This window comes from Trichoplax adhaerens, genomic scaffold, assembly GCF_000150275.1.
Source record: "Trichoplax adhaerens TRIADscaffold_2 genomic scaffold, whole genome shotgun sequence".
Lineage (NCBI taxonomy): Eukaryota > Metazoa > Placozoa > Uniplacotomia > Trichoplacea > Trichoplacidae > Trichoplax > Trichoplax adhaerens.
This window is the reverse complement of record NW_002060944.1, coordinates 2,859,768-2,872,066: the sequence shown is the minus strand read 5'-3', so window position 1 is coordinate 2,872,066 and position 12,299 is coordinate 2,859,768. Positions and strand designations below refer to the sequence as shown.

Below are 12,299 nucleotides of genomic sequence, written 5' to 3'. Positions count from 1 at the left end.
ATCGATCTATTATGTTTTGACACTGACGACAACCGGTCAGTAAATTTTTTCTTTTCTAGATTCCAACTTCTCCACAGGATTATAAGTCGTGCTTTCTATTGAGAAAGGTTTAACTGTAAACTATAATTAAGAGATTAAGTAGTAGATATCATTTAATTATATTTACAGCTTATCAGATTTTCACTATGATTATGGAATTAGCCACTTCGAATCCTTAGATTGATATTTTCACTTTGTTATAATTCGGTGAAACTTTTCCATTTTCATAAATAAAAACAATGATGCGGCCGCCTTAGTTCCTTTTTATTTATAACAACAACAATTAGTAGCGTGAACAATAGCGTTCATGGAGATATTTTTGTATTGGCACAGTATGTTGCAATTCTAATGCCACCGCCCATTTCAGATGAAGTCCTGAGATCTATTTTTACTAATATTAGTCATATCTATCATTTTATCGGCTTCGTAAACTTACGGTGACTAATATCGTGTATCTCCTACTGAAGTAGTTCATTGCAGATAGATCATACCATTTTACAGTTTAAGCACGACCGATCTTCACAATAACTCGGTAAATGAAATTGTATCGGTAGCTCATGAATATAACAAATATTAGAGGTGTCTAGTGTTCGACCAATTGATTGCATTGCTCTCTAGCTTAATGTCTATAAACAGAATTGGGTTATTTGAGTTAAGCGGTAAAAAATTATTTAGGAGTGACATATTTGCTAATAACCCCTAGGATTACTCTTTAAGACATTCCATTTTAATAGAATGTCTTAAAGAGTAATTTTATTTTATAATAGAATATTACAAACGCAACCTGTTGCTATCATCTATAAAGATACTATTACAATAGAAAGTCTTTAAAAGTCAGCATAGCAGCGATGTTATACTATAGTAGTTGATTGTTTTACTGTTTAAATCATAGGAATTTAAACAAAACTTGTAGGAGGAATATTGAAGGGATGTCTTCGCACCGCCATTTGGCCATTTTGAGATGTTAGTTACAGATATGAAGAATACTCACTAGTCCATTAAACGATGCAATTTAAGTCGTTCTACTGTATCTATACATAGGTGCTATGACTCAATACTTTAATATATTGATTTTATAAAATAATTGCATTACTTATTCCTCTTAAAACAGAAAATTTATTGCATGAATAATTGTGGCATAAAGTTTGTGTAGCTTTATTTCGTTTTGCTGAAAAGCATTCTTTAATCCAGGAATATAAGCAAAAGACAATATCATATTATATAGTAACTTAATGAATTTAGCTTATCTTGGAGAGAAACTAATTTATACGAGAAATCCAGCAGCAGTATGCTTACTTTAATCCGATGGGCATACAACTAATTTGAGAATCACAATAAGAAATATATCATAATGTTTTTTGCATTAATTGTTTGATTTTTAAATATCGAAAGAACTACTACGGAGATCCTTAATAAACTGATATGCAGGTTATTCAAAGGATTTTAAGTGAAATTCCAAACTAAGATAGGCCGGCTTTGATATATTAAACTAAAAGCTTAACAAATTAATTCAATGTCTCTATACGAGATACTCGTTGCTTAATCAAAATACCTATACGATATAGTGTAACTTAATTGCAAGAATTCATGCCCTTTTATCGGTAAATGTGTTACCAACGCCCTGAAAAATTTCCATTACACTAAAAAATAATTAAGTACATATAAAATTTTTATGCATCCCACTTGAATGAACGAATCTACTATTTTTCGTTCATTTTCTTCGACCAGAAACGAAATACCCGAAGATGGAGCTAGGCTATTACTAAAAGGTATTAACATGCATAAATTCATTTACTAAAGGTTAAACTTGATACAGTTCATTAAAAGATATTTGAAACATTTAGAATTATTCTACTATTTGATTCGAAAGAATGAATATAATCTGTGGTTTTCAGTTTTACTTTATAACACGATATACTGTAGTTTGCTGCATGGTAACATTGAGAGATCAAGAGGGTTACACACATTAGCTCTCTTCTGTTGTAGATAAAATAACAATTTATTGCAATGAGCTTTAAATTCTACAACATTATTATAGTTTCAACTACAAAAGATAAACAGTATTTTTTCTAAGTTTCGTAGGATTAATACAAAGTACATTGGATTTAGATTTATCTATGATTTAAAATTACCTAATATGAAGATATTTACAGTTTTACTGCAATAGTTTGACTTACAAAAGAAATTTTATTTCAGTTATCCTAGAGTACAACAACATTTCACATGTTATAGCAATTTCCAGTTAGGGTAATTAAGATTAAAAACAATCAGCTATCAACCACTCGTGAAACCATTAGATTCAAATCTGGTACAGGTTTCATTGTGATAAATTGCCTTCTTTTAAATTCGAAATTCGGTACAATATTAAAGGAAAATTTAGCTAGCAAATTTGCTAGTATTAATTTCATTTCCATCAAGGCGAACTTGTAGCCTATACATGTTCTAGATCCAATCAAAAATGGCAGATAAGCATAAGGATTAACATTTTTGGCCGTGGTATCCCATCTATCGGGGTTAAACATTTCTGGATCCTCAAAATAATCAGGATGTCTATTCATTTTAAATATTTATAGATATAAGTTAATAAGTGGAAAATTAATTAAATTAGGCTTAGTCCATATATAGTTTATAGCTAACCAACATTTGATTTGATTATTAATAATTTATAAATAAGCTACTAGCCTGTGTGGGAATCTGATGACTACATGTGTACCCTTAGGAATATAATACACTCCTAAATAATCATCACTTAGAGCTTGTCTGGACGTTACAGACGCTGGAGTGTATAATCTATAGAACGTTACCAAGAGAATGTACCATATTATTACACTAAGCAATAAAGCACATTAAGCAGATCCTAGGCCAACTTTAGCGGATTGGCCACGACACATGTATATTGCTTGAGATAATTTTTCTGTTAATATATAATTACCTTAGAGATTCCTTAATGACGTTGCCCAGATATAGCAATTCATCAAGTTTTTCACATGAAATTTCATCGCAGTTGTTGAGTACATCCTTAATTTCTCGCCTTGCTTTAATTTGAATTTTCGGGTTATTAGCCAAGGCATACAATGCCCATGTTAGTGCTACGCTTGTAGTCTACAACAAGCACATATATATCAATATCAGTTTACACCTGCTCTGATATAATGCGACTATTTGAGTATGCAATAAGTAATATTGAAGTATAACATTACATCGCAAAGGAATCAATCGATAGCTTATTCATTATATCGATGATAAAATATTAAAGAATATAAACTGTGATCATTACAACCAAAATCAGTTCTTAATGGCGTCACCTCGTGTCCAGCTAACATGAATGTCATTACTTGATCATGCAGTTCTTGTTTTGTTAGAGCTGGAGTATTATCCTCTTGTTTTAGTGATATCATACTATCCAAAAGGCAGCTGCTTTCTTTAACTGGAATTATATTAATAAGCTATAAAATTTTCTACAAGGTGCCGTTAATACTATAGATATTTAATTCAATATATCCTTTATATATTAATTCCATGCTACTATAAATTTTGTAACCTCAAGCAAGGCTACAATAGAAGAATAGTAGTATTACTTGAATCTGTTTCTTGCAGTTTTTCTTCGATGACTTTATCAACAAGTTGATGAGCCAAATTAAGAGATCTTCGGATTTTCAGGTTATCAGGGGTAGGCAATGATTTATACATTGGAATAAAATTTCTCCAACTGTGGCAATAAAAATTAAAAATTAATATGAAATGTTAATAGATTGGAATACAGTATCTAGTGCTGATAAAAACGTGTGTAAACGCGGAACACTGTTACGCTAACTTGTGTAAGCATTCAAGTGTAAATTAGGAGAAATGTTCAAAGTGAATGCAAGCGTAAATTTGAAAGTTTACATACTTGACCGCAAGATTTTGCAGTACTGTGTTGAAACATTGAGATATTTTGACGCTCTCGTCAGTTAATGCATTGCAGTCGTAACCAAAAGAGCTTTTGCATATGATATCTAGAGTGAGTTTAGTCAAATTGTCTTGTACACAGATAACGGCCTTTCCCTGGTCTTTTGAATCAATTTCCTTGCGCCATTTTTCAGCTAATATATCCGTAAAGTGTTGAAACATAGGCATCATCTCTGTGCATAATAAGATAGATTGATTGAATTTAATTGTAGGGTCGATAAAGAAATCTTACTAGCTATAGAACTGATAAGTTCTCGCTGTAATTAAAATATAATCGGAATGGCTAATATAAAGCTGAAAGAGGTTATGTTATGGTATCCGACGGTTATCAAAAACATAGTTAATCTACCACTGAACCAGAAGTGATTGCTAGCGTATAAAGGTTTTGTGTACACAAAGTCAATAATTTTAATTGCAACACCGACTTGTACGTCACCTTTAATCTTTGAATATTTAAATGCAGGATTGATTATTTTTCTATAGTGAGCATGTGTTGGCCCTTCTAACAGAAACAATCCATTCCCGATAATTGGCCCCAAAAACCTGCATGAATTATACGACAAAGATGCAATAAAATTCGGAGATAGTATTTGTATCTTATATCATTGAATTCTGTCGTCTCTTGCTATAGTGATCAATTTCAACAGCGAATCGTGTACGATACAGTAATTTAATTATCATATAACCAGCTACGAAGTTATCTAAAATTCAAAGTATACAGGTATAGTAGGTAGTATCATCATCTGAGATTAATGATTAATTTGTATTTTACGAACATAGAGAAACGTTCGGGTTTTCGATATTTCGAGCATCTTGTGACCAGTACTTGCTTTATGAGATCAGCATCCAATATTGCTACCCGTTCGCTAGTAAACGGTAGTTCAAATCGAAAGATTTTTCCATACTGTAGTGACCATCTAAGTCAAATAACGACAGGGAAACGATTACTACTAATAGCTGCTATGACTGTTAACTGGTATAGCAGTATTATCAACAACGGCATTATCATCTCTTTTAGACTTGTATGGTATATTTTTATATTTGCATTTACAGAATATATGATCACTAGAGCAATGAATGACTAGTATTTATATTATGTTAAGCATATGAGATTTGACTAATACAGCAAATTTGTTATTTCATTCAACATTAATCGTAGTGTTTGATGCTATTAGACAATGATTCTTTTTATCCAACCTAAGATGAGAATCGCCAGCGCTTTCTTGCATTAATTGCAGCGTATTGCCTAACAACGACCAAGTTCGTGGGCCAGGAATCTAAATTATTAGACGGTCAAGAAGTAACGCGTTCATTAAGTGCAAGTTACGCCAACATCCATAACACAGTCCTAAAACATCGTAGACATGTAACTGTTCATTTGGAAGAGCATCGGTAATAAAGTATTTAATGTACCAATTGCAATTATTATCGTTTATCTATGAATGGCATTTTATACTCTATATCTCTATTTAATTGTATATTACTAATTCATGAACTACCTATGCTCGCATACTATAGTATGTAAGAGTAGTGTAGAAGAATACAATAGATTTCTCACGCGTAAATAGTTTACTTGTTAGCAGTCTCAATATTATAACATGTAACTATACTCCATGTAGGACATAAAGTATATACTGTAAGATGATCGATATGCGAGTGGATTTTACGTGTATGGAAGCGAATGACTACAAACTGATTTGGTTTATTGTTCAATTATCAAATGAATGGTTATTTGCCAAAGTTAGTGTTAGTTCGGATCCATTGCGAAATCGCCTATCGTGCCATCACGTTGGATAGCTATTATTATCATTTGCATTTCGTAGTCCGCTGACTGCGGTATACTAACCTTGCGCAACGGTGATGTCAGTCTCTTGATAACAACAATATGAATAATCCAACTGATGGCTGCGATCAATATGGCTAAGACACATGCCTTGATATCGATGTGATGGAATACCATGATAGCACGGAAAATGATGTTAATCAACTGGATAAGGTGGATATACGCCTGTTACTCGGATAATAATAATATCCTCTGATTGTATAGCATCTATATATACTGCACTATATATATATATAGTGACATATATACAGTACAACAAGGGATGATTCTAACAGAAATCAGCCAGGAAAAGCGACTGGCGTCTGAAATCTCCTATCAGCTGTGTTGTGTCTGCCTGATAATAATCCTGCTATACAGTGTACAGTACATTCCAGGACAGTAAAGTACTGTACACTGTGCACTGTACAGTGCTGGACTGTACTGTACCGGCTGGCGTCTGAAATCTCAAATCTGAAATCAGCTGTGTTGTGTCTAGTGACTCTAGTCTCATAATAATCCTACTGTACTGTACAGTGTACAGTACAGTGTACAGTACATAGTCGGTGGCTCAGGCAGATTCTTCACTGTCACAACAGAACAGTACTGTACTGTACTGTACAGTACACGTCGGTGCTCAGTGCATACTGTACTGTACACTGTACAAGTACTGTGTATCGTACGGTATGGTACTGTACACTGTACAGTAGTCGGTGTCTCAGGCAAATTCTTCACTTTCACAACAGAACAGTACAGTACTGTACTGTACTGTACAGTACGTCGGTGCTCAGTGCATACTGTACAGTACTGTGTATCGTACGGTATGGTACTGTACTGTACAGTACTGTACAGTACAGTGTACAGTACAGTACTTGATTGTAATTTACAGTACAAATACTGTACCGTACTGTACTGGGGTCGAAGTCCATGATGACGACATCGAAGCGCTCTTGATACGCTACTGGCAGAACTAGGATTCATGAATTAATTATGCAGGATTTTCGCTATTGCAGTACTCTGCTGGATGGAACCGACTGTCATAGTACTCTTGTCAAGCGACAACTGTGTTTTTGGAAGGGTTGTATCCATTCTTGGCCTGATACAGTAGTTTGTGTTTTGGCCTGATATTGAGGCGGATGGTCTGAAAGACGACGGTATATCTATTGGCCCAATACCGATACCCTATCCGAGTATCAAGTATCAATAAACTCACTATCACTTCGTCGTACTGTACTGTACAGTACAGTACAGTACTTCAGTACAATGGATGATACTCGGCCTCCCACTACAGTACTATACACTGTACAGGTACAGTACTGTAACAGGCTTAGGACGGTAACGTTCAGTACAGTACAGTACTGTACAGTACAGACTGTACTGTACAGTACTACTGTAGACTGCTGTGCAGACATCGAGAAACAGTTTATTTACGGCATCAGACTTCTAAAAATAAAATAAATAATCAATAGAATTCTCAAGTCCTGTACTGTAAGGCGTTGAGTGGCAAATACGCCAAGCAATAGCTAAATTACAAGATTAGTGCCTTCAACTTCATCATCGATCGCAACGCACTAGCTATAAAATTAAGTTGTTCTATTACACATCTTGTTATGATCGTTTCTGCGAAATGACGCTAAATGACAACTCATCGTCGTTTACGTATGTCATCAAGGTTGGATTCAAGGTATCATTGGCAACTTATGCGGTCTATGTTGCATATAAATGTTTCATTAAGCCGTACTTTTCGCCATTAAAACAGGTAGGATCGATATTATCAATCTACTGATTTGTACCCAATCGATCAAACTATGGCATGATCAATCCTCCATAACGAATAGTAAATCAGTCCATGAGAGAGAGAGTGTGATACAAAAACTACTCTAGCTGATAGGATGACGATGGCGTCCATGTTGTTGCTAACGTAGCGTTATTCCTGCAACAGGTTACTACACCAGTATAGTATCATCATATCATAAACCATGATCATACAGGTATCCTAATCGACATCAATATCGTATTACTACTTATGGACTGTAAAAGTAAGCCTAACTTGTCATCATATCACACAGAAAAAATGCCATTATACCATAAGGAATATACAATTTTCAACGAGTAGTGGATAACAAAGTGGGCTACAACGTCATCGTCAATCGTTTTCCAGACCCGTACTGTAGATGGATAGTCCATGGTCTAGCGAAGCGCTATCATACTGTATACTAGTGGATTGCTATAGCAATTGATCAGAGATGATGCCCTTTCTTCTGTAGGATGTAAGTTACGCGTAGATGCGAGCAATCCTAAAAGTGAATACAGTATTGCAATTAAGAAGTTTATCAAACGTCCAATGGTTTTGCGCTATCAATAGTGAATCCGATACTTCTGTTTATTTTAATTTTTCTCTTATTCACAAATTTATAATTGTATACTTAGATGCTTGTTATTATTACTTGAGGATGCTAACAAAGCAAACTGACATTGCATCATCGAAATTGATGTAATAAATGAACAACTTTTATAGCAGTTGTGACGTTACTTCTTAGCCCATAATTCTGCCGTGCAAAAGAGTAAAAATTATCGTAAGCATTATTAGGTATGCATATTATCGTAATTATCTAGATGCCTGGGCCAGCTTTTCGTCCCGTCATTGGCAATCTTTATGATTTATACTCATCAAGGCCAATGGAAATCGAAATCAAGTAAGAGTAGCTATAGCGATACAGGATTCTGTAATGATTGTTTTTACAATGCTTGCTTTTAGTAACAAATAGGATTTTAAATAAACTAATACGACATTAAAATAGTACCCCTACTCTACATTATTCAGAAATGATCGATTTAATATGACTTTTTAGATGGACTGAGAAATACGGCAAATTTGTACACTTTCATAACGTATTCAACGAAGATATTGTCATGATCAGTTGCCCCAAGGCTATAAATCATGTTTTAATCGTTAATCACAAGAACTATGAAAAACAGAAAGCCTTTCAGTAAGTGAAAAATCAATACAGTATATACCAAGAAAACATATCTTTATGTTTCTATTAACTTCGATAATTACTAAATCTTAAATTCTGAAAGCATAAAAAAAAGAATAAAAAAATTAGCCCTTAAATGCTGTTAGATAGAGGGCCCATACTTATATCGTCTAATATATAGGATTATTTGTGCATTTGTGTCTTTACTAGGGTCAATCAACGCCTTATTGGAGATGGTGTGATGGCTTCTACTGGAAGGGATCATGCAAAATATAGAGGAATGATTGCACCGGCTGCTTTCAATGCAGATAGCATCACTGGTATTGTTATTTTACTTTTACTAAGTTGATACAATATTGATAAATTGTCCATTAATTTGCTATAGACGTATTATAAATTGACTTCATTTCCTTTTCATTTATAGTCATGACTACTGTGTTCAATATGTATGTAACTTCCTTATGTCAACTATGGCGACATAATCTTTCACAGAGCAATGATGGTATTATCTGTGTCCAAAAATATTTTAAACAATTGGTATGTTGTATAATATTCATAATTCCTTGAAATTGTTGTACTAAAATAAATCTTCAAGGAAACTAATTCAATTCATAACGATAGCATGGCAAAAGTACTAAATGAACATATTGAAGCTACTAGTATTTCTACAGTAGTATACATAGCACTTATCGATAGTGCCAACCCAGTTAATTGGAATCAGAAGATCTTTAGTCTTATTGAGCGGTTTTAATTTTAGACTCTTGATATTATGGGTCGTTGTACCTTTGGATATGAGTTTGAGGCTTTATCTGGGTGTAATATAGATGCTAAGAATATTAGCGCAGTTTTCAATCGTGCTGTTACCGGACAGTTATTCGGGTATGAATGAGCCTTATATTCATCATTAATTAAGATAAATGAGCCTGCAATTGCTTTGTTAACATTATTCGTAAAAAAGACTTAAAAGCCTACCAATATATTTCTATTTTAGCTTGGTACAGTTTATACCATATTTTCAGTATCTTCCTCTGGCATGCAACCGTGAAATTGAAGCAGGATTAAGTGTTGTGCGTAAAGCGATCGATTCTACGATAGCATTAAAGAGAAATTCAAGACAGAGATCAACATCCGGTTCGGTTATTTTTTATACGCAAGTGTCGAGATAATCCATTTTGCACCGTATTGTCTAATGATTATGTAATTAATTTCAGATGTCGATCTGTTGGATATTCTAATGGACATTAAAGATGAGACTGGTAAACCGGCATTTACGGATAAGCAGCTACGTGACAATATTTTAACATTTATGATGGCAGGACGTGAGGTAATCAATCGACATTTATGTTTAATAAATTGGTTGATTCATCTAATATCAAATGCTTAGATCTACATGCACTTTTCTTTAATTTAGACTGCTACAGCTGCATTGTCATGGACGCTATATTTATTAGCGAAACATCCTAAAATTCAGGATAAAGCACGAACAGAGATTCAGAATGTACTACAACAAGATCGTGATCTAGCTAATTCTGATTTAGACCAACTGAAATATATTGAATTTATTATCATGGAAACGCTTAGGTTTGCTCTCATAGTACTTATAGCACTTATCATATTAATAATACTTGCAGTTAAAACTTCCTATCTATATACATAAGACTGTATCCTCCAGTTGACGTTCTGCGACGTGTCGCTAAGAAAGATGATGTCATACAAAATTATAAAATTCCTGCTGGAACCCTTATATATATTGCCTTAGCTGTTTGCCAGAGGTACTAGTACCACGTACTTATTGCAATACGCAATATTTTCTACAAATCTTGAACTTAATTGCTAAATTGGTAATTTTTTATTATTTTTGTGCATTAATAACTAAACTATAGGTGCGATGATGCATTTCCAAATGGTAATGAGTTTAATCCGGAACGATTTAAACGTGAAGACGTTCGAGATCATGGGGTTTTATCTTTTTCTATCGGTTCACGTACCTGTATGGGCAAAAGATTTGCTATGACCGAAATGAAGATTACTTTGGCTAAGTTATTATTTAATTTCAAATTTAGTTTACCTTCCGCAAATCAGTGCATTGAACCACGTCGATGTGGTATGTTCATTCTGCCCAACCCATTAATCCAATTAAAAGTGGAACCAATACTTATCTAAATGATATTATTTTGATAAACTATCCGTATTTTCTTATGGAGATTACTATAACGGGAACCTAATCTTGATCTGGTCCGAATGAATTAACTGTGATCTTTATCACAGTGTTAGTCCGATAAAGTGCATGAGCCAAGCTCACTCATATAAATTGCTATCCCAGGCGTTAGATAAACATATAAAGGCATTTTCCAAATTACGACAGCACTATTTTAATAAGAAATTCAATAAACAAATCATTAGAACGGATAATCTTAGCAATGCCTTCTATAAACACATTAGGAAGATACTAGAACATGACCTAGTTTTATAATACCTAAAAACTGCTACAAATACACAGGACCAAAAGATGTATTTTAATAAACGGCCTGGCAGTATCACTATTGTCGCAGTTTTCACCTAAGTTCTAACAATTTGAAAATAACATCACTTGTAACCATTACTCTGGTATATTGATGAAGATCCGATGTAATAATATGAGAGTCGCTTTTACGCATGCAGGCAAGGCGTAGATTTCCATTATTATCGCTACTAACTAGATTATATTAATGTGTATGCCTGGACTAATTTCGAAATAGGTAATAATGATACTTACTTATTGTTATGATATTGACTATGCAACGATCATTATTTAAAAGAAGCTTCTATGTAATGAATATCAATAGCGCTAGGATTATAGTACTCTTAATATTTCATTACTTATTGCTTGTGGTATATATCAGCATCATTTGTTGAAGATATAAAAATTGTAATCCAGCATGAACTCTAAATAAAGGCTACTACTGTGGAATGTTTCTAAGAACGTACACGAAAATTACTTATTGCGAAATTTTTTGCTATTGTATATATTTATTTATTATATTGGCCAAATAATAGAAAAGTAGTGGCATTTTCGATATCAAAAAGCATGAACAATTCAACGGTTATTTTGTTTGTCGAAATAGTCTACTTTGGTCGCAATGTAATTGTAATAGAGTAACTTCCTTGTTACTGGTCCGAAATACACTTAAATTTTGAACAGTTTCCCGATAATGGTTTATTCGGTAAGTATGATCACTCGATAAACATTGAACTACGTATATGGATAGTCGATTATAATCCGTAGATAAGTTTTATCAAATAAACACGCATATCGATAATTTCTTCCACGTTGGTATACCCTCTGTGCTTGGTTTCGTAACTTTTAGAATTTCGCTGATACATTTCATATTAAAATATGAAATGTACAGTAGCATTTGATGAGTAATCTTCATGCTAGTAACTACGACACGTGCTTAAATTTGTGATATATTCAAACACATGGGGTAGTTCAAAGTAGAAAGATTGCAATTCTTTCGTACTTGTATCATATTAGT

General features: G+C 33.6%; 2 protein-coding genes across 2 annotated transcripts; one reads left to right on the top strand and one right to left on the bottom strand.

The window, feature by feature from the left end:
* Positions 1-2,306: 2,306 nt before the first annotated feature.
* On the bottom strand, positions 2,307-5,947 carry TRIADDRAFT_53194 (uncharacterized protein; the record flags this gene model as incomplete). Its single annotated transcript, XM_002109266.1, has 8 exons — positions 2,307-2,589; positions 2,972-3,141; positions 3,345-3,466; positions 3,618-3,748; positions 3,929-4,160; positions 4,337-4,530; positions 5,185-5,264; positions 5,834-5,947. 8 exons carry the CDS (start codon positions 5,945-5,947, stop codon positions 2,307-2,309), a joined length of 1,326 nt encoding a protein of 441 aa, XP_002109302.1.
* Positions 5,948-7,433: 1,486 nt separating this feature from the next.
* TRIADDRAFT_53193 (uncharacterized protein) lies at positions 7,434-10,947 on the top strand (the record flags this gene model as incomplete). Its single annotated transcript, XM_002109833.1, has 12 exons — positions 7,434-7,565; positions 8,074-8,076; positions 8,423-8,502; positions 8,659-8,796; positions 8,995-9,104; positions 9,209-9,321; positions 9,542-9,663; positions 9,776-9,915; positions 9,996-10,108; positions 10,196-10,365; positions 10,443-10,556; positions 10,668-10,947. The coding sequence occupies 12 exons, from the start codon at positions 7,434-7,436 to the stop codon at positions 10,945-10,947; spliced, it is 1,515 nt and encodes a 504-aa protein (XP_002109869.1).
* Positions 10,948-12,299: the final 1,352 nt, after the last annotated feature.